We start from the raw sequence: 21,546 nt of genomic DNA on the forward strand, positions 1-21,546 counted from the left end.
GTAGCCAAAGTTCAGATTGAACTAGTAAATGCAGTGTTAATAAAAAAGACTAAATCCTAGCATCTCCAATCTAAGACAGCCTACTTCTTACTCTATTACGGCAGAGTTTTAGTAATCTTCTGTCTTGATTTACTCCCAGAACTGAAGCCATAAACATGCTGATGTTTTCCTGAAGGTGGAGGTGATAAATGCAAACATGTGGAAAGGCTCCTTAATCAGCATTTATGGAGCAAACTATCAGCTGATGGAAAGACTCAGTGCTCACTCCTGCACCACTTCCTGTCAGATACACCAGAGTTACTCCTAAATTGTTATTTCCTGCCGATGACCTGGTAATGATGTTGCAGTATGACTCTTAAAAATGTCATGCATGTTTTACTTTGATTGTTGAAAATTCCTGACAAATGGACCACAATGTACAGTGCAATTTAGTTTAATGACCGTTAATATTTACTTTGATCAAGTTTAGGCATTGACAGCTGAACATGAGGAGCAGCCCTTAGCGTCAGCTTCTGTCAGCTTCATCTACAAGAGGAAACCAGAAAACCTGAAGTCTGTGAGCTTCAGAAAAACTAAACCATATAAAAATCTGTTGTAATGAAAGCAGATGACAGACACATGTCAAAAACTGGACCAAACACAAAGGTGAAATAAAAATCCAATAAAGGATAATAGGAAGTCTAGCTCAGGAATTCATGTCCAGATGACATAAACGAGCTTAAAGTGACTAATATGTTTAGATCCTCACTGTTTTACTTGCTTTAACAACTAATTCAACTTTTGGCAGGAAGTCTTTCATAATACAGTAGTTACTGGACATATCATGAGGCAACTATAACTTAGAGCCAATCATCTTTAGATCTATTTTCAAAGTGTTCCCAGTGGCCTTTCAATGATGATTTTGCAGTTTTTAGACAAAACGTAAAACATCTGCGCAGTTTGTGGGCGGGGCTCCGTCCATCCGTCTGTCTGTCCGTCCACTTTATATTTATACTTTAGATAATAAAGTGTTTAAATACGTGTCAAACTCATTTGATGGAGGAAGCTGATTCGTTGTGGCGAGCCCTGAAGGGAAAAGCTGGAAATGGTTGGTAAACCTAAAATCCCATCATATAATTGCTGAATGTAAAGTCATTCCAGCAGTCAGAAAAGCAGGTTTACCATCATTCATCATTGTGTAAGGGAGGAATAACCTGTTGTTTTAATGCTGTCCTGAGGATTGACAGTCTTATCCATCATGGCTGTCACTGTTTAGATGGTTTGTGACGTTCACAGAGACATGAAAAACCGTGGAGAATGCTGTTCTCTCTGTGGTTTTCCCACGTCTGTCTGCTTCTATTGAGGCCTTGCTCATCATAATTTTGGGTTTCCAGTCATGCTGGGTGAGCTGGCTCCTCCTCAGGCCACTTCCTCTGATGGTGCTAGATTTGTCTGATCAGATCGGACTGTTTTTCTGAACAGCCTGCTGACTCTCCAGGTTATCTGGACTAAAAATACGACTCCCTCAAGTTAACTCGAGCTGCATAATTCAGAACATCTGCAGGGTAATGAAATGTTAAACAAGGCTGGCTGTTTGGTAAATGGTGACGTGTGTGAGTGTGCTGTGGGTAGAGTGTGCAGTGACGGTAAAGGTTTGGGTTTGTCTCCCACCTTCCACTGTCTGGTCATCTGCAGAAGGGAAGTTGAGTATTTTGGAGACGTAGAAAAACATCTGGGCTGACTTCATCCATCATCACAGAGAGTAGAAAGAAGCCGAGCGAGGCGAACGTCCCGCTGACAGATGGAAAATCTGTGCCACACTCTGTCTGACTCAGCAGGAAAACAGACCTCCATGCTAGAGTTTGCAGAAGCTGCTTTCAGCGACTGACTCTCTGTCTTCATGATAAACCTGTTGGCTCATTTAGGATGATTGGCATGTGAATTATTGTCACAGAAATGTGAGGAGATTATGAATCTGTTTCAGCCCAGCTCAGAGCTGCTGGAGCTCCTTTCACCTGTTTTGCTGCTTTTGGAAGCAGATTGTCCTCAATGTCAGTCAACACTGTTTTCTTTGTTTAAACGTACATTCTCTGGGTTCAGACTGGGTTTAAATCTGTAGGTGCGTCTGTAAACTGCCGTAATCCTTCTACAGAAACGGTCTTTTAGTGTTTGATACTGGGAGCATCTCCGCACATGTGGGCCTCCTGCCTTCGCCGCTGCAGGTGGAGCCTGTGCTCACGCCGCTGTGAGAACGACCCTGAAGTTCACTCTGGCATTTACGCATTCACATCACACACGCAGCACCTCCCACTCCGTCTTATCCTTCAAGGTCCTGTCACGAGCAAGGGCGGAGTGGGCGGGTCCTCCATGCTGGGACTCAGACTTCAGATGCTCTCCGTTTGGGAGGGCGACTCTCATTTCCAGCCTGGTTGGTTTTTGTCTCTCAACCACAAACAGGGGAAATGTCAGAGACACAAGTCAAGGTCAAATCTCTGTCTGCAACACAAACATGTTCGGCTGACACACAACAGCGTGTGTGTGTGTGTGCGCGCGTGTGGAACACTGTTATGTTTTAACCTGCAGGACAGAGATGTTAAGGAAACATTTTTTTAATTAATTGATGCAACTTTAAAGGTCCATATCCTGCTTTTCTGAAGCCTTTCAGAGTGAACTATATTTATGATCATATATTACCTTTTGCACACTAAAGAACATTTTTTAAATGAAATATGAGTTATTCTTTGGAGTCCATTTTCCTACCCGGAAGTATGACGACTCGATCTCTAGAGCTCCGCCTTTCTCTCCTTGTGGGTGCCGCCCATTTCATGACATCATCCTAGAGTCGACCTCAGCAGCAAGTTTTTTCCCACGAAAACAAACAACATCTGAACTTTTCCAAAGACGGATGTTCATGTTATTCATATTAAAGCAAAGCGTTTAGCTGATCACCGCTAGCTCCACTGAGAAAGTGGGCGTGTGAGTTTGTCTGTGGGCGGGGCTGGCAGCACAGACTCTTCCTGGAAGGGGCTGTTCCTCAGTTTGTGATGTCACAATGGGAGAACCCCCTCGTTTCGGTGGATTGGGAGGGGCTGGTGCTCAGAGAGCAGGTTTTTAAAATAATACTTTTGAATGAATGGATCAAAATACCCCTTTGGGGTAGATTTTACTGAGGAATGAACATTATAAAAGACTTAAAAGCTCAAAAAGTGGATTTTGCAGTATCTAGGCCCTTAAAAGCCTGTTTCACTTTAATATCAGCTAGGTTATATTTGTTTTTTATGAAGGTTGTCATGGTGACCATAGTTATTGTTGGATCCAAAGAAGAAAGTATAAAATTCTGGTTCAGATCAGTGTTTTTGTTTTTCTCTCCTATCATCTTCTGATCTGTTTTCAAAGCGTTCCCAGTGGTCTTTCAGTTACCATGATGCCGTTTTTAGCCAAAATCCTAATCCTGTGCCGTTTTCTAGGTCGTAGTTTCTGCAGAGCGGCAGGAGTTCAGTAGAAATTTAGCTCTAAGTTGTGGGTGGGACTGTGGAGCGGAGTAAGCCTGGCCTCCCTTCCCATCATCTCTCTGTTTACATACTCTCCCGCTAGCTTAGAGCCCCTCACACTCCCAGGCTAACATATGCAGTGCAACAAAAATGGCCAGCGACACCAGAATTGCAGTTTTGTGCTTTAATTTCTTTCTATAAACAGTACAGACCAAAGGTTTGGACACACCTTCCCATTCATATTAATGGGAATTTCAATTCAATTCAATTCAATTTTATTTGTATAGCCCAAAATCACAACAACAGTCGTCTCGATGGGCTTCGAAGTAAAACATGAAATCAGAAGGATCACGAATACAAAGAGTTCAATAGAAAAATACTAAAATGAACTAACAAACTGACTAAGCTATACTGGCATCCCTGCCCTTAGACCCCCCTTCGCGGTAAGGAAAAACTCCCAAAAAAACCGGATTCCGGAAAAAACAAAGAAACCTCAGGGGTGCCCACATGAAGGAGGGATCCTCCCCCAGGACGGACAGGCGATTTACCAGAACTCTTAGAGAAGAATTAACTTATCTAAATCTACAACTACATATATAAAAGTCCAGCAGACGAGCTTCATCCAGCCGTGGTTGTGGGGACAGTCAAAGGCGCGAGTCGAGTCGGAGACAGGAACCACAGCCAGGTGTAGGAGCAGGAGCAGAGACGAGGTACTCGGTCAGGCACAGAGCAGAGACGAGCCAGAAATGAGCCTGAGACAGGATCCACAGCCAGGTGTAGGAGCAGGAGCAGAGACGAGGTACTCGGTCAGGCACAGAGCAGAGACGAGCCAGAAATGAGCCTGAGACAGGATCCACAGCCAGGTGTAGGAGCAGGAGCAGAGACGAGGTACTCGGTCAGGTACAGAGCAGAGACGAGCCAGAGATGAGCCAGAGGCAGGATCCACAGCCAGGTGTAGGAGCAGGAGCAAAGGCGAGGTAAACGGTCAGGAACTGGAGCACGGATGAGCCAACTGGAGTCTGGAAGCACTCCCACTCCCCAGGAGGGGAGAGGAAAAGAGGGACAATACATGAATCGCACTGCACCAAACAGAGGCATGGAAAACTAAATGATAAATGATGATCAAGAATAGAGGAGAGGAAGGGTAGAAGTAAAAAAGGAAAGAGGACAGAACCCCAGTGCACCATAGTTACCCCAGCTTCAACTTCTAGCAGCCTTTTAAAAGAAATAGTTATTATTAAGTTTAATTTAAACAAACTAACATTAAGTTAAATAATCTCTGAATACTAACTAGTCTGACAATAAGCCTGTCCAAAGAGGAATGTTTTCAGTCTAGCTTTGAATGTAGAAAGGTGTGGGAAGGTGTGTCTAAACCTTTGGTCTGTACTGTATGTCCTCCATCGTCAGAAAAATGCCACGAGATCATGCTAAAAACTGGATGTAGGTCTCTGAATCGTCTTTTTGGAAGGTGTGCCTGCTTCTCTGCAGGTCCATGTTTCTTTTGGTCCGTTGGAAGAGTGTTGGTGGTCCTGCGGGTCACAGATCTGGGTTAGACCAGGTTGAAGTTCTTCTGGGTCTCGGTGTGATCCGTTTCTGAGCGTCTCGGCCTGCAGGGCTCCAGCTGCTCGTACAGTTTACCATTCCCATGTTGTGACAACACCCTGCAGGCGGTTCCCTCTGCTGACAGCTGCCTCCCCTCTGCGGTTCAGGTGTGGCCACTGGGCGCTCGCCAGACCAGGTGAAGTGAGAACCAAGGGGAAATCGCGCTGAGGACACGACGCAGCTGCTGAGGGGGGTGGGGCCTCCGTGCAGGTGAGAGCAACAGCGCCAACTTCAGGTGTATATAAATGCAAGTGAATTGAAGTCGCATTGAAGACGCATTCAAACACAAAGTTTTTAGAAATAAATTGGGGATTTAGTTAAAAATTATTCAAACACTGCATATATATTTTCTGTTCATTTTTTATTGCCAAACCTCCATCTCATATCTTCAGTCACTATGAGTGTAGTTTAAACACAAAAGTGTTTTTGTGTGTTTGTGTCTCTGGAGAATAAAGAAGAAATCTTCTTCAATTGATTGATTTGGTTGATTTCAAACTATTTCTGCAACGAAAACAAAAGAAAAGACAAAAAAAAATAAAAAATACTTAAATATAACAAAGCTATCTGAGATAGTGATTCATAAATGAAATAAAATACATTTCCACATTTCCACGTGGGGTGAAACCAACAACAATGGCGGTCATCCAGCAGCTCATTTCTCTGCTTGACTATTGGTTTTTCGTAGATACAAAACACTTCATGTCGTTAGAGAGAAGATTGAGGTCTGCGATGAGGATTACAGCCACTTTCATTTGTTGTAATGACCTTCAGCCAATCAACGGGGTTTCAGCAGTAGCTCCGCCCTAACCGGTCCGTTCCATTCTCCTTATGGACCTACAACCAACAGGGGCTGGAAAATAGTCCGGTTTGGTTTGGCTTAATGGGTCCATTTTAAAACGGAAGCGCTCAAAATACCGGAGCGGACCCCTTCGTGAAAACGAGCTTATTGGTGATCATCAAAACATATTATTCCACTATTGCAGAAACCATTATTGCACACATCATGTTACGATAGGAAGTGCTTATCATCAAAAGAAATGCAGTATTGCAGAAATCTTTGATTAAAAAAAACAGAATTCTTGTTAATCATCAGAAAAAAAATCACATTACGGAAATCATTATCACACGCCATGTGGGCATCTGCACATGACGTCATCAAAACGCCTTTTCCATCATCAAGTCCTCCTGTCTCTGTCTTGTGAAACAGAAGTTTCTCAATGAATTTTCTTGAATTTCTGGACATTGAGCATTGGGCTGCACCTGTTCCACGCACAGAAACCTTTCTTTGTGGTTCTTATCAGCTTGATCTTGAAGTCCGTTCATCTGCAGCACCGTCCGAGCAGACGCCACACGGGAGAGTGAGGTTTCCCTTTTTAGCTTTAGTCCTAAAATCATTTCTGAAACTTTCATTTTGATTGGAGGTTTATGGTAAATGAACAAAAAAGATTCTTATAGGACAAATACTGACAAATCTGTTTCCTGTGATGAAGAGAGAGTTTCCATTGAAAGCAGTTGGAGAGACGAATGCAGCTGAAGGGAGGAGGCCGAACATGCAGACTGAAACTCCTCCTCTTTCCAGGTTCACGCGGCTTTCAGCAGGGCGGAGCCTCCTGACCCATGGAGAATTACTTCCAGGCCGAGGCCTTCAACCTGGACAAGGTGCTGGACGAGTTTGAGCAGAACGAAGGTGAGCTCTGACCTGCAGACGTGGGCAGAGAGCTGGGAAGGTTTTTGGGAAGTGAAAGCAAACGGAGGAAGATGCAGCCTGATCTGGGATAGGTCACGCTCGCACACGTCTCCTCACATCAGGTTGGAGTATTATTTACATGAGGTGATTGAGGGCAGGCGGACGGGGAGTGACTCTAATTGGATTTTGTCTTGCCTTTGGGATTTTCCCAAACCCTGTAACTGGTGTGTGGTGGGAGGAGTGGCCTAATTTTACTCACACTTAATGACCAGAAGAAATGGTTTCAAGCCTTTTTTTATTTATAGCTGCCAGAAAAATTTGCTCATCGTCCTTTAAATTCACATAAATGACATCCTGCTTGTAATGGATGCAGCTGTTATTGTTATATTTTTATTTTACGTTACTTTTTCTTCAATTTAGTTTTGCTTTACATCTTATTTAATTGATTGTTTTTCTGCTTTTACTGTATTGTATGTTTTTTATTGTTCAGCACTTTGTGATTTTATCTGTGAAAGGCGCTATATAAAGAAAACGTACTTACTGTAACTACTTCAAGGCTTGGCACTGATCAGGAGTGTTGGAGTTTGACCTTTCTCCAGGCCCGGCTGGAAGGTGTTTATGGGTCGAAGGTGAGGACTGGTGCAGACCAGTCCAGTTCTCCAAACCGGTTTGTGTCTTAGGTTAGTATCCTGCTGTGCAGTCATGCTGGAACAGCATGGATTTGTCTAAAATCTCTACATCCTGAGATCCTTTTTGCTGGAGCTGAGCTCAACCCCCCTCCTGAAATGTTCTGCTGCAGAGGTCAGAGGCGGGGGGGGATTTTTCACACCACTGCCTCTGCTTTGCAGCACCAGGCGATGAATGGGAGGGGCTAATCTGAGGGCCAGGTGAAGTTCTGAGGTCTGTAGAGGTTAGGTCTGCATCCAGGGGCTTAGCTCCCTCAGTTCTGTGTGTCCTCCTGCTTCTTGGCTGAGCCGCCGTCATTCCAGTCACTCTGACTTTAATAAAAACCTGCTGGCAGTTGACTGGAACTTTCAGCGGCGTGGAAAGTAAGCTGGGCGTGTTGCACCCTGAGCTCCTGAGGGTGAGCACGTTTTATTACAGGTGCTTCAGCAGCAGTCTGCATGACACCTTTGGGCGTGGACGCGATCGCAACACCTGGGTTCAGTCATTCAGATGAGTGAGCGAAAAGATTTAACCGCGAAATGGACGTAAACACAACCAGAGTTTGTTTACAGCATGGAAACTCTTCTTCAGTCCTGGACCGGAGGAGCAGATTGATCTCACAGTTCTTCTTGCTTACTGCGCCTGTGCGCCACATCCTCAGAAACTCTCCAGAATCTGCACACACCGACTACACGGTGAAAATGAAGAACCCCCTCCCCAAAGAGCGATGACATCACAGCGGGAGAAGACGTCAAAAAGATGAATGCGGCTAAAATCTCCTTTAGGGCGGAAAAAATATTTCAGAATTCGATCCTTCGTGAGATTTCACTCATACGCTACCAGGCTAACTCTACAATCACAGCTGAAGGTTCATTGACCTCTGACTTACTGAGAGGCCGCCATCTTGAATTTTCCAAATAATCTGCCTTTAGTGCCTTCTACAAATTCAAATTGAACCTCCTTGTTGGGATTCCAGGCGATCTTCTTCTAACCCCTAGAGCAGTGTTTTTCAACCTTTTCTGAGCCACGGCACACTTTAACCTTAAAAAAAATCCCTCGGCACACCAGCATCCAAAAATTAAAAAAAAAGGAGAAACTCATAGTCTGTATTGATCTACAGCCCCTCCCTCCACAATCTCACATGCATTTTTGAGATAATTGTTGCAGAAAAAGATGGAAACTGCAGCTGTTATTTTCTAAAAGATGCAATAAAAGTTAAGTTAGAAGATTTAAAAACAGTTTGTGTGTTCGTTAGTTTCAAGACGTTTAACAACAGATCTCCTTTTGCGCTGTCACTCTCACAACCCAATGCATCATGGGAAATGTAGTGCATAAAACGGCCGAAGATCGCTTTTCGGAGCTTCATTGTTTTGTTCACTTGTTCCACGGTCTGACATCGGATTCTGTGGAAAGCTACACCGCTAAAGACGAGCTTTAGCTGGTATTTCTGTTAGAACTGAGCGACTTTACGAGCTAAATCGGGACAAGGAAGTGAAGACTTTAACCACTTCTGATTGGTCAGACTGATGACATGTGATTAACCCCCCCAACACGGGACTTTTCCAAAATACAGCCGAAGGTGCTGCTGAATCGCGGTACTCATTCTTATCAAAATGTCTTTAATAAAATAAAATAAACGCAAAGAAAAAGTATTTTACGATCTTTTATATTCCTAACTCCTCAGTGTTTTATCAGGGCCTGTTTGGATGAACAGAGAGCTAAAATCCTGGAGATGGGAAATGTTTTTAGATCAGTTAATGAGGGCAATTTCCCACGGCACACTTGGCCATCTCCCACGGCACACTAGTGTGCCGCGGCACACTGGTTGAAAAACACTGCCCTAGAGTATCATTGGAAAAGCTACTTGGGAGTAGATTTCGAACGGCGTTGGAGTAGCGAGCTCGCAAAAGTGGCGTTCCTTTCTTGGACTCATGGTTTTTACTGGAATATTGTGACAATTGAATACATGAATCCCTGGCTGAAGCTGAGCGAGAGCATATGAAGGTATGAGGAATGTGGGCGTGGTTAAGCAAAAAGCTCTGTTGCCAAGGAAACCAAAAAGTTTTTTTTTTTTCCGAATCTTCTAAAAACGCCCAGGTGACCGAAAAAGAAAATGGTTGCCATGGAGATGAAACATACAGAAAAGCTGTCATTTTGGAAAAAGTGTGTGTTTTTTTTCTTGAATTTGTCACGTGCAGCTCTGACCAGGCTGGCGGCGGGGTGGGGGTTGGGGGGGTCGGGGGCAGATGGCGCCGCCCACGGCTACCACATTCATGAAGAAATGACTCCACAAACATGTCGTCTTACCCCCGCCTGCTGCCCAAAGATCCAGCTTGGGCAGATTAACTTTGTGTAAATGTGTGTGTGTGTGTTCCTGAAATTGTTGCCACACACACACACACTCCAACAGCTTAGCATGAATTCCAGTGGAGGGAGGGGTTCAGCAGCTGTCATGATGAAGGAGGGAGTGGTTGTTTTCTTCTGCAGCGGCAGCCACACATCAGCTGGTCCTTTGGACCGGTCGTTCCTTTTGGGGGGGGGTTGTCAGACTGTCTTAGCTCATCCAGTGGTTAATGTCCCCCTCATTTCCCAGTCTGTTTGTTTCCTTGCTGGTTGTTTTTGGCGCAGTCAATCCTTTTCTTGGCATCCTGTCCTGTGGTGTGTATTCGATATTGCCACTGCTTCTGATTCTGCTTTTCTGTGTCTTCAGAACAAAGACACATGTAAAAACCTGAAAACTGGGCCTCTGCTGTAAGTCTTGGGCTGTAGTCTGTGCAGACCTCAGTGGTCTGATGTCTCTTCCAGGTTTGGCTTCATAAACTCTTTTGGGTTTTCTGCTGAACTTTCACCTGTAAATGTATTTCTACTAGAGCTGCACATTCTCCTGACGCTGACGATGTTTTTTACGTCTGGATTCTCTGCAGATGAAACCGACACTTTCTCCGACGCCAAGTGGACTCAGATCCTGGCCCCACCGGCCCACATGTTCTCCTTGAACCCGGCGCTGACCCACACCGACCTCAGCCCCCGTGAGAGCTCCCATCTCTTCAAGGGCCTCCCCGACTCCTCCTCCAGCGCCTCTCTGGGCGGCGACCCCAAAAGACACCCTGGTGCCGAACCTGCGTCCTGGGCGGAGGAGCGGCCGGCAGATGTCCACAGCCCGCCCCTCCCTCAGCCCAACATCGGCAAACTGGTGGGCGCCGACGACGCCTCGCCAACCCCCGTGACGGCCTGTGGCACAGTGGAGAACAGCTGCTCGGGCAGCCCCCCGCTGGTCGAGCCTCCTGCTGCCTCCAGCCAGGAGCCTAAACTCAGAGACACGCCCACCTCAGTGGGAGGAGCCGGCTCCTCCGTCTCCCACTTCACCTTTGAGGTGGGATCAGGTCAAGACCCGCCCCCCTCTGTGAGCCTTCATCCAGCTGCCTCTGCAGGCAGACAGAACGGGGAACATGCTGAAGGCCAAAGCGGTGCCGCTGTCTCACCGGACCTTCATCCTGAATCCGTCCTCTCAACAGAGGAGACGCCAGAACGTTTGAATGGCGGTGAAGATTCTCCGCCTGCGTGTGAGCGGGAGGAGAAGAATGTTTATTCTCCTGCTGAGGAGGGAGAGGAGAAGGAAGAAAGGAAAGCAGAACCGCTTTTCAGAAAAACTAACCTTCAGAACGGACTAGAAGGAGCGATGGAGCGCAGCTCCACGCTTCATACAACAGAAGAGAAGGATGAGGAGGAGTTCTCTCCTTCTCCTGTCTCCTCTAAGGAGGACTCTGTTACAGAGGAGAAGGAAATGGAGGAGAGCAAGCAGGAAGCGGGGGATGCCGGTGCCGTGGGATCGGGTCTCCTCCAAACTAAACTCGGCAACAACCGCCTTCAACCAGTCAGTGTTCCCTATGGAGGAGCACGGCCAAAACAGACGGTCAGCCTCAAGCTCCAGATCCCACAGCCGCTGCCGGGCCAGCTCCAGAACCAGCTGGGCCAGGCTGCAGCCGGCAAGAACAAGAACCTGGACAGCCAGGGCCGGAGAGGCGCTCCATCAGAACCGTCGCCCGCCGCCGCGGACCAGGGCTCAGTCAGCGCGAACGGAGACCGCGGCGCCCCCTTCCCATCAGCCAGACCTCCAGAGAGCCCCGACAACGACCTCCAGGCCGGCCAGCAGGGCGACCCGAGCCGGAAAGCCAGCAGCGCCCTGGGAGACGTCGCCCCTGTGTGGGTGCCTGACTCCCAGGCTCCCGTCTGCATGAAGTGTGACGTCAAGTTCACCTTCACCAAGAGGCGGCACCACTGCAGGGCCTGCGGCAAGGTCAGTGCTGAAGCCGCTGCTGTAATCAGATCATTGGGCCAGAACCAGGCAGCACTGCAGATGTTCTCCGCTCAGATGTCTGCTGGGCTTTCACCAGAACGCCTCCGTGTAAGAACAGCAAACATTAGTTCTGACGGAAAGTGCCTGCTTGATGAGTCAGAAGGGAGAACGAGCGCCCGTCCACGGCGAATCTGTGGGGCTTTTAGTGTGAACGGGGTAAACGGAAGGCAGGGCTTTGATGGAGCAGCGTCCCTGTGGGGGTTTGTGTGCAGAAAGACTCCAGTCTGCAGGTAGATTTATGGCCGCCCACACTTGTCGGCACAAAGCTTGTAACGGGAGGACCGTGTTGCTGACACGGCAGGGAGAAGCGCTGGGCTGCTACTTAATTTCCCATGGTGGTAAACAAACACGCTGCTGCTGCTGCTGCTGCTGCTGCTGCTGCAGGTTCTGCAGGGATCCCGACTCCTGCACCACAGCGGATGACAGTGACACGATTCATCCACCCTCCTTCTAACTGTTTGCTATACAGTAAAGTTTTCAGGAAGTATTGCTGCTACTAATGGAAGAAGACATTTGCATCGTTCATCTTTTTCTTGGTGGCTTTAAAACATCTTCTTACGCCCTGCATGCAGATTAGCTCGGAGGATCATTTGCAGAGCTGTGGTCTAAAGGACGTGTGTCTGTTTGAAGGTGTTCTGTGCCGCCTGCTGCAGTCTGAAGTGTAAGCTGGCGTACATGGACAGGAAGGAGGCTCGGGTTTGTGTCACCTGTCATTCCACACTAACCAGCGGTGAGTAGCATTACACACAAACCGACTGTTTTGGGCACATTCCTTGGTTAGGGCTGCAGGTTCCTGAGAGATCTGGGAAAACGGAAATGTTGAAGCGACAGTCTGACATCCAGAGTTGGTCTGTTTGTTTGTACCACTGTTGATTGAGCTTGGGGATTTGGCTGCTAAAGAGCATTTTGAAACGTTAAAACTATGTGGATGTACCTCTAAACATCTCTTTAAGTGGTTAAACAAACTGGTCTTTTGGTTTTATTTAAGGTCAAACCAACCGTCACAAGCTTCAAATGAGTCTTTGACCACAAAAATCAGTAAAAAATCAAGGACGTAACAGTTTGTCGATGAATCGATTTCTATTCCTAGGATCAAACCAGATTGATCTGTCTGCGGCAGAATCGAATCGACCAACACCATTTAAAAAATTGTTTTAAAACGAGATAAATCGAAATTGGAAACTAGCATTTGGATTGAGACACGGTAGATTAATTTTACTAAAAAACGACCAAGTGCATCACTTGTGAATGGATTTTCCATTCATTCCTGTTTACTTGTTTGTTTGGAAACATTTAATTTACACTTGGTTTAAAGAAGTATTAAGAAGTACGAGGAATGTGGAAAACTTCAGCTGCTCTGTTCAGTAGCAGGAATTTCTCTCCGAGTCTCACTGGTTGACGTTTTGGCTGAAGATGTCCTGGATCCATTTTAGGTCCGTGAATCGGATCCAATCGGGTCGTTTTAAGTGAACCAAAATCAAAACTGAATCCAATTGGCAACTATAAATATGAAATCAAATAAAAAGTAAAAAGTGAATTGAATTCCAGACCGACCACTTCTGAGACCATTGAGATGCTTTGAGGAGTCCCGCTTATTTCTACCTTAAAAGTTAAATCTGACTCAATTTTTTATTGAAATCAGTTTGGAATAAATGTAATTATTTTCAGTTAATAAATGTTTTATGAGAGTGTTAATAGTTTGGATCGTAAGTTTTATTTTAAGTCAGACGTTTTCATGCATAAAGGCTTTTTAAACGATGCCTAAAGCCCTGATGATGATGATGATGATGATGAAGATGAAGACATGACTTCAACAGTTTTACAAATAACATTTAAATACAATTCTGAGTACACTCAAACACACAAATGACCAGGCCAAGTTATCTGGAAGTCCCACTGATATGCTTTCCATTTTATTTGATTTGATTTGATTTGATTTGATTTTCAAACACAAACTAAAATAGCTAAATAAACATTAAGTTATAAAGTGCTCAAAAAAATTCTTAATTCCCATCCTGAGCGCAAGATATTGTATACATATATTTTTACATGTTAAATATTTAATAATTATTCACATAAACACGAAAGAATTAAAGAAAAAAGCATGACGGTACCACAATTACGTCATGAAGTCCTGATTGTCTGTTCATTGTCCCACTAGACTTCTCATTTTCTAATTCATACATTTCCAAGATTTTAAGGTTGTTGTTTTTTTTATTACTGTGTAACATTTTTACTCATTTTAATATTATACCACAACCTCACCCCACAGACAGAAATGCACAGACGTCTTAGTGTCCTTTTCTGCTCTCAGCAAAAATTCCCTTTATCTTCGTGGACAGTTTGCAGATGTTTGGTTAGTTCAGTAATCGTCTGGTCCAGCCATCTTTGTGCTCAGAACGTGACGCCTTGTGCTCCCAGTCTGAACATTCAAACGTTGACATGAATCCCAGAACTAAAGCTGAAGACCTGAGAAAATGAAATCACCGCATCTAGAAAGTCCTGGACCAGCGCGGCCCAAAGACGCTCCATGTAGATCACAGGGAGGCGTGTGTGGAACCACTGGGATAGATAGAGAACTCTCTCATTACAGCAAATCGAAATCCTTAGATCATGTCAGACGATGAGAAAAGAATCTTCCAGCGTTTCTGTTGTCTTTTATTTGAATGTTGTTTGTTTTTGTCCCCATCAGCTCAGTCCTGGGAGACGCCGACTCCAGCAAGCAACCAAAGCCCGAACCCCAACAACCCCGCAGAGTACTGCTCCACCATCCCCCCCCTGCAGCAGGCCCAGGCCTCGGGGGTGCTCAGCTCCCCCCCTCCCACCGTCATGGTGCCCGTGGGGGTCCTAAAACAGCCCAGCAACGAGGGTACGGCCTTCGGCAGGAAAAGACGCAGCAGAGTTGCCGGTTCAGGTCTGCCCCCCTCCCACTGAGGACTGCTGGTTTACAAAGGTGGTCTCTGTTGTTTAGGATCCGTGTCACGAGACCAGAGAAGGGTGTGGTTCGCTGATGGGGTCCTGCCCAACGGGGACGCCACAGACTCCTACAAACCTTCGTCCTCAAGCTCCGCCCCCTCCCAGCAACGCACCAGCTCAGCCTTTTCCAACAAGTCCTCCACGTCTGAGGCCTCAGAGGTGAGAGCTCCCTGATGCGCTAATGACACCATGGGCTGTGAAATCTGCCTCTGTGGATACTAAAACCATGAAGGAGGCGGTCGATCCTTCGGGTTTATTTAACGTTATAATCAGATCGGTTCCTGAAAACCAGCCGGAGGTTTCTCTGCACCTAATAACAAGAAGGGTAAATGGTCCTCTGATCAATAGAGCTTCTAACATCCAGCTTGTTCTGTTTTTTTGCTGCAGCTGTCAAACATTAAAGCTATTTTAAACGCTGGCATCACTTTTGCAGTAGTCCTCTTACAAGTACAAGTCAGTTCCACTAAAGAACAGCAGGTTTTTTCTACTAAATGAAGCAAATCAAGCAGAGCTTCACTGGAGCTGCTGTCTGTCCACACTGCAAACCCAGGAACCCTGAGAAATCAGTCAGAAATACTTCAAATTTGAAAAACGTTTCTTTAAATTAGCAAAAGAAAAACTCTTCCAATGGGGTTAAAAATCAGGAATTCAGATTTGGGGATTGAACTCGATGTCAAAACCCGGTCAAATGCTTTTGTGTCTGCAAAAAAAAAAACATTCACATGTTACAAACTCAGGGAAAACCAAATCGAATTTGACACGGTTTAATATACTCCACAGGTTTTACATAAGATTCAACCACAGCGCTGACCTCTCACATGAGGTTGCTCCAAAAACTTTGCCTCCTGGCTAGGAGATGAATGCTTCTACAATAGATACAAGTGCAACCGCCATCCGTTACACAATGGTACACAGACTTTTCAAGTTTTTCCAATGGATCGCCTCAGTGCCCCGTTAAAGGGCAAAACTCTGTTGTTTCTACAAGACGTGGCAGCCTGATCTGGATCCCCTTCCTCCAGAAATAGCAGACATACTTTGCAAAGGAGGCTCACATTTTGTATTTCAAAGCATTCAGTAACTGCTTTAAGAAAACATCCCAACATGTTATTGTAACCTTGATTTTGTGTGCATCTGGATTAACTAGTTAGATATCTGCTGTGCTGGTTTGTGTTGTTTTCTTTTCTTGAAAAGATGAGAAATTATAATTACACAAAAAAATCAGGAATTCTCATTTTAAGAAAGAAATTCTAGTCACTGAGGCATGTTTTCTCAAACTGAGATAATTGAAAAACTTTCTTGATGAGCTTATTTTGAGGCAGAAAATAAGGCCGGTTTTCTTAAAACAGGCTCTTTTGACTTTCCTAAAGTTCCGTTTTTGCAGTGCGGCAGTTTTTCTCAGCTCCCTGTTCTCTCTGTTAAATCTTCATCTCCATCAAAGGAACAAGTGGTTAAAAATGGGTTTTAAAATAAAAGCTCCACTCCATTTTCTTCTTTAGAAGTGAAGTGCAACTCTTTGACTTCCAGACTGAAGCCTGGGTCAGGTGCAGTTCAAGGAACAGGTCAATCCCGTTGACTGTATAAGCGAGCTGGACTGAGCGAATGTGATGTCACGCATAGACAAGGCCAGGTGCCCTCAGTAAGCCGTTATTGGTCCATGTTGTCTCTGTTTCTTGGCAACCACTCTCTCCAATCAAAAGTGAGCATGTTAGAAGAAAGCGGGCTCGGTAGAATCTGTCAATCAAAGGGATTTGACCGCTATACGCTGAGCCACCGAGGGATCTGATTGGCCAGTTCATAGTTTGCGTTACAGCAGAGGTCCCCAAATCCAGGCCTCGAGGGCCGATGTCCTACATGTTTTCCAACCATCTGGACATCGAAGCTCCTTATTGGCTAAACAAGCGTGATTCAGGCCATCAGCAGCAGATAAGGCAGCGTTTCTGGAAAAGCAGCAGGTGGCCGGTCCTCGAGGCCTGGATGTGGGGACCCCTGCTCTACAGCAAAAATATTCTGGAAAAAAGTGAGGATTATCAAGAATCTTTAAAAAGGAATGGGATCAGGAACGGTTCTTCTGAACAGCTTTTTATTTCTCTATAGAAGTCTGTGGGGTTTTGGCTTCTTGGAGCCAGCAGGTACTTCCTGTTTGGAACACTGGGGGGAGGAGTCACTCAGTCCAGTTCTCATTTACAGTCACTGTCAATCTCCATTCACTCCCATGATAAATGATGCAGCTTCACGACAGAAAGTAAAACAGCAACGATTTATTGTCAGAAAGGCTTGGATTCTAGGATGTCCTGACAAAATGGGCGGGGGCTAAAAAACTGGTTTCAAATCAGCTTAATACAAACCGAGGGGTCATGTGACCACATCCATTATTCTTTGCACAAACCTGCAGAGATCCTGTCAGTAAACCAATCAGGGAAAGAGGAGTGTTTTTGTTTCATCTGGCGTGAATTTCTGCTCAGAAGAACAAACAGAAGGACGTGTTTGTCTAGATCTTTGAAGCCAGGCTTTGGACGGCTTGTTGCTGAACCCCGTCTGTATGTCTACCCCCCCCCCCCCCCCTCAGGCAGCTCAGACCCCCGTGGCACCGGCGGGCAGCCCCGTGGGCAGCTCCCTCAGCCTGATCCCGGAGGACGGGCTCCCTCCCATCCTCATCTCCACTGGAGTCAAAGGAGGTACGGGAGGCCACATCACAGGTGCTTGCCCTCATCCTCACCGTTCTGCTGCCTCCTCATTGCTCCTTCTGTGGTACCGTGTGCTTCGTGTCACCGCTCATGTTCTGACCGCTCATTGCAACCACCGGGGAGAAGTTGTGCACACGCCAAGGCGCCGCCGACCTTTGCTTTAACCCGACTTGTCCTCTGCTCCGCCCGACTGCCTGCAGATTACGCAGTGGAGGAGAGGCCGGCGGAGGTCGTCCTCATGCAGCAGTTGGAGGAGGGCGGTCCTGACCCCCTGGTCTTCGTGCTGAATGCCAACCTCCTCGCCATGGTCAAGCTGGTCAACTGTGAGTTGAATCACTGAATTACACATTAAAGACAGACAAAAGCCTTATGGATCCCATCATCTTTTGATCTATTTTCATAGTGGTCTTTTAATTATGAGGATGTCATTTTTAGCCAAAATAAAAGAAAAGTGTTGTTTTCTAGAAGATAGTTCAGGTTGATGCGTCAGAATAGAGCGGATCAGGGATCTTATGGTCTGCTGTGTGTGTTTTCTAACGTCACACCTATGATCTGTTTCTTTTTGTCTGCTCCTGATTCATTTGAATAAAGAAGTTCGCAAAAATGCAGTTTTCTTTATCCATGTCCTCCATCATGAGGAAAATGCTACAAGAACAAGTTAAAAAACACAATTTTCATCAGAGTGGGCCTTTAAGGTTTCACCTTTGGTCTTCAGCAAATACTGAATGAAAACGTTGTTTGATCAGAATTATGATTTTTTTTTACTAAATTGCTAGTATATTTGATCTGAGGTCAGGTTTCCTCTGTCCTCTGGAGGCTCACAGCATCTGATTGAAAAGAAAACACAGGATTGTATGTAGAGCTAAATCTGAAAAGAAAAGTTCTTTTTTCTTCTTACAGAAATGTATTGGTTCATTGAAACCATAATCCTTTAAATGAATGCATGTTTCCATTGTTGTTTTCATAAAATGACCTTTTATGGATGTTTAGTTCAACATGTCAGTTATCAAAAACATTTTATAACCAAACACTTTAATTATAAAAAGAATGTTTATTTGAAAGTTTTAGAAGTTTCTCCAGATTCTGCAGACTGTCTGCAGATTTGCTCGCTGAAGCTTGGTGTTTTCTGACAGACGTCAACAGGAAGTGCTGGTACATGACCACTAAGGGCATGCACGCCGTTGGCCAGGCGGAGATCGTTGTCCTGATCCAGTGTCTGCCTGACGAGAAGACCATCCCCAAAGACGTCCTCACCCACTTCGTGCAGCTCTACCAGGAGGCCCTCAGCGGTGAGAGCGGCAGCGAAGCTCCGCCGGGAGCCTGACTGTGGAAGTAGTTCACTGTTTTTTAGTTATTTGTTCCGTCTGGAGGTCTGCAGGCGAGGCCCTCTGGTTCTACATTATAGCAGAATGATGACGGCGCGCGGCGTCCGAGCTCCTCGGAGGCTACAGGTGCCGCCGGTCGGGCTTTATTTGGAAAGTGGGTCACGGTCCTGGTGCTGCGTCTGCCGCAGAAACACTAGCGCTTCCCCTGCAGGCGGGAAGCCAAAACACTTGTTTAGTGTCCTTATGCTGCAGAGCAGAAGCTCTAATGCTAGCTGAGTGACGGCCGGCTCCCCGCGGGCCCTTTCTGTTTCATATCCACACCAAAGCAGTTTTGGGGAAGTGGGTCGTGTGGTGTCTGTCACTCCCGATCAGGCCTCAGGAAGAACTGCTGCCTCTGAAAGAGCAGGAGCTCGTCGGGACAAAAGTGGAATGGAGGCCTTCACCGAGGAAACGTGCACGTCTGCAGGAAGCGTGTTCTGGAAAGATTATAGCCTGAAGTGGGGTTGAATGAGCATCACATCTCCGTATGTTTCATTTTTCTTTATCATCTTCCTCTCTCCTCTTCCTCTGAAGGAAACATGCTGAGCCACCTGAGCCACTCCTTCTTCACGCAGAGCTTCTTGGGCAGCAAAGAGCACGGCGGCTTCCTCTACATCAGCCCCTCCTTCCAGTCGCTCCAGGACCTGCTGCTGCCCAACCCGCCCTTCCTCTTCGGCATCCTCATCCAGAAGTGGGAGACGCCGTGGGCCAAGGTCTTCCCCATCCGCCTCATGCTGCGGCTGGGAGCAGAGTACAGATGTGAGTTCAGGTGCATGCTGGGTACTGTTGGGCTGGAACTTCTGAATTTTGAGTGATGGTTTCTGCTGGCTAAGAACAGCTGACGGGAGCGAAGCCTCCCCCCTCACAGCCAGGCCCGCAGCCCCCCCCCAAAAAACGATCAGTGGATGCTTCCAATGATGAAGGCGGAGTGGACATCAGCAGTAGATCACTGGTTAGGGTTTAAAATAGAGATCTTTTTTCCGCCTGTTGGCTAAAAATAGTCGCTTAAGGAGCTTTGCTCGCTGAATGAAGCAGCAGCTTTATTTTTTGACTGGTGGATTAGTAGCGGTCCCCCCCCCCCCCTGACTGCAGCCACAGCGTGTTTCATAGATCACAGAAAAAGATCAAACCGCCCCGTTTTACCGGCTGATGCCCTGAAAGCAGAGACACACTAATCCAAGTCTCCTCCGCAGTCTATCCCTGCCCGCTGTTCAGCGTCCGCTTCAGGAAGCCTCTGTTTGGGGAGACGGGTCACACCATCATGAACCTTCTGGCAGTGAGTTCTCGCTTCCACATTCCCTCAGCCTCGACAGAGTCCGTCTGTTCTGTGGTCACATGGTCGCTCCGGGCGAACGGCCGCTTTCAAAATGTGCGGTTTGGTTTTCAGGACTTTCGAAACTACCAGTACACCCTCCCGATCGTGAAGGGCCTGGTGGTGGACATGGAAGTGAGGAAGACCACCATCAAAATCCCCAGCAACCGCTACAACGAAGTGAGAAGCTCCTGTTCCTTTTCTTTACGCCTTTCTGACGTTTTTGTTTCATTTCCCAGACTGCTGGGATCATTTCTCTGTCGTTGTCATCAGCAGCAGATTTTTCGGGTCCAGTGTTCTTTCTGGGTTTAACTCAAATGTTTTCTGGAGGTTTTGGTTGCCTCATGCAGAGTGACGACTCGGCCGATTACAGCACTGATGTCATGAACTGCCCAGAAGTTGTTAGCTTTTCTTTTCCATGGTTTTCCTGCAGAGCGGATCTTGTCTTTGTGCTCAAAGGAGGAGTGTGAGCTGAAGGGAAAGATCCAGAACCTTCCTAACTGGGATAAAAAGCCTCTCGTTCTTTTCTTCCACGTTGACTTTATACATAAACTACAAATGAGAGAAACTATTTTATGTCAACGTCTCCCGAGCTGTAAAGCTGTTGGTGAAACGTGGCGTCAGGTAAAGAGGAACCCGTCTGGCTCTCCACTGACTCTGTGTTTCAGGCGGTCGTCCTTCTTTGGCAGCAACAGATTTTGCAGCAGCGGTTTATTTGTTGCTCCAATTCCAAGTCGCAAAACCGAGTCGCTTCCCAAAAACTGAAGGAAGTCTTCCCGTCTTTGCTCGCTGCTCGTCTGCAGGCAGGCTGACCTGACTCCCAACAACAGACGCCTTAGAAAGGAAGCAGAGTTCTGCCAACAGAAACAACCAAAACAACAAATGAAAAACTCGATTTAATGCCCAGCCGTACCATGACGCGGATGCAGCACAGAGATCCTTGTAGCCACAACAAAAACATTGTGATCACGTCCACGGCACATGGTTTCAAATGAAAAAAGAAGAGGGAAGCGGGATTTAAGAAGCTTTTCCTTCTAAAACAAGAGCAGCTCCTGTCTGCACGTCACTGACATTTGAAATCATTTTTGACATCTTCGCGTCTTCGGTTCAACTCAACACAAAGTGTTTGGGATTTTCCAAAATCCTTGGTCAGCACTGAAAGAGCTGAATCCAGTTCACTTTAGTTTGACTGACTTCCTTCTAAAAAGCAAAAGGAAACTTTCAGTCACTCAGATTCTTTCTGCACAGTAATGATCAAATCAGCTGATAGTCTGGTTCTAATCCATCGTTTCATCCTTAAAACCATCTTGTTTTCCATCATCATCTGTTATAAGACACGACGGGGGGCGGGACCAAAACGACAAAGACGTTCGATCTGGAAAAATCAGCTCCCACACACAATCTCAGCGGGAAGTGCGACTCTGAGCT

General features: G+C 46.2%; 1 protein-coding gene across 6 annotated transcripts in view; it reads left to right on the plus strand.

The window, feature by feature from the left end:
- The window catches only part of zfyve9a (zinc finger, FYVE domain containing 9a), a 37,211-nt gene that overhangs the window by 11,080 nt on the left and 4,585 nt on the right, over positions 1-21,546 (plus strand). The window contains exons 2-13 of one of the 6 annotated variants that reach the window (XM_023964788.2): positions 5,180-5,282; positions 6,652-6,759; positions 10,350-11,722; positions 12,413-12,512; positions 14,475-14,651; positions 14,754-14,917; positions 17,325-17,454; positions 17,643-17,765; positions 18,576-18,731; positions 19,341-19,565; positions 20,000-20,082; positions 20,194-20,298. In XM_023964788.2, coding sequence (XP_023820556.1) covers positions 6,690-6,759; positions 10,350-11,722; positions 12,413-12,512; positions 14,475-14,651; positions 14,754-14,917; positions 17,325-17,454; positions 17,643-17,765; positions 18,576-18,731; positions 19,341-19,565; positions 20,000-20,082; positions 20,194-20,298 — 2,706 coding nt within the window. In that variant the 5' untranslated portion in view covers positions 5,180-5,282; positions 6,652-6,689. Of the gene's footprint in view, positions 1-5,137; positions 5,283-6,651; positions 6,760-7,312; positions 7,440-10,106; positions 10,231-10,349; positions 11,723-12,412; positions 12,513-14,474; positions 14,652-14,753; positions 14,918-17,324; positions 17,455-17,642; positions 17,766-18,575; positions 18,732-19,340; positions 19,566-19,999; positions 20,083-20,193; positions 20,299-21,546 lie in introns of those variants that run through there. The other 5 variants (XM_023964791.2, XM_023964789.2, XM_023964790.2 and 2 more) reach the window with 5 other exon arrangements.

Source organism: Oryzias latipes, chromosome 17, assembly GCF_053564925.1.
Source record: "Oryzias latipes strain Hd-rR chromosome 17, Olatipes_Hd-rR_3.1".
NCBI classification, from domain to species: domain Eukaryota; kingdom Metazoa; phylum Chordata; class Actinopteri; order Beloniformes; family Adrianichthyidae; genus Oryzias; species Oryzias latipes.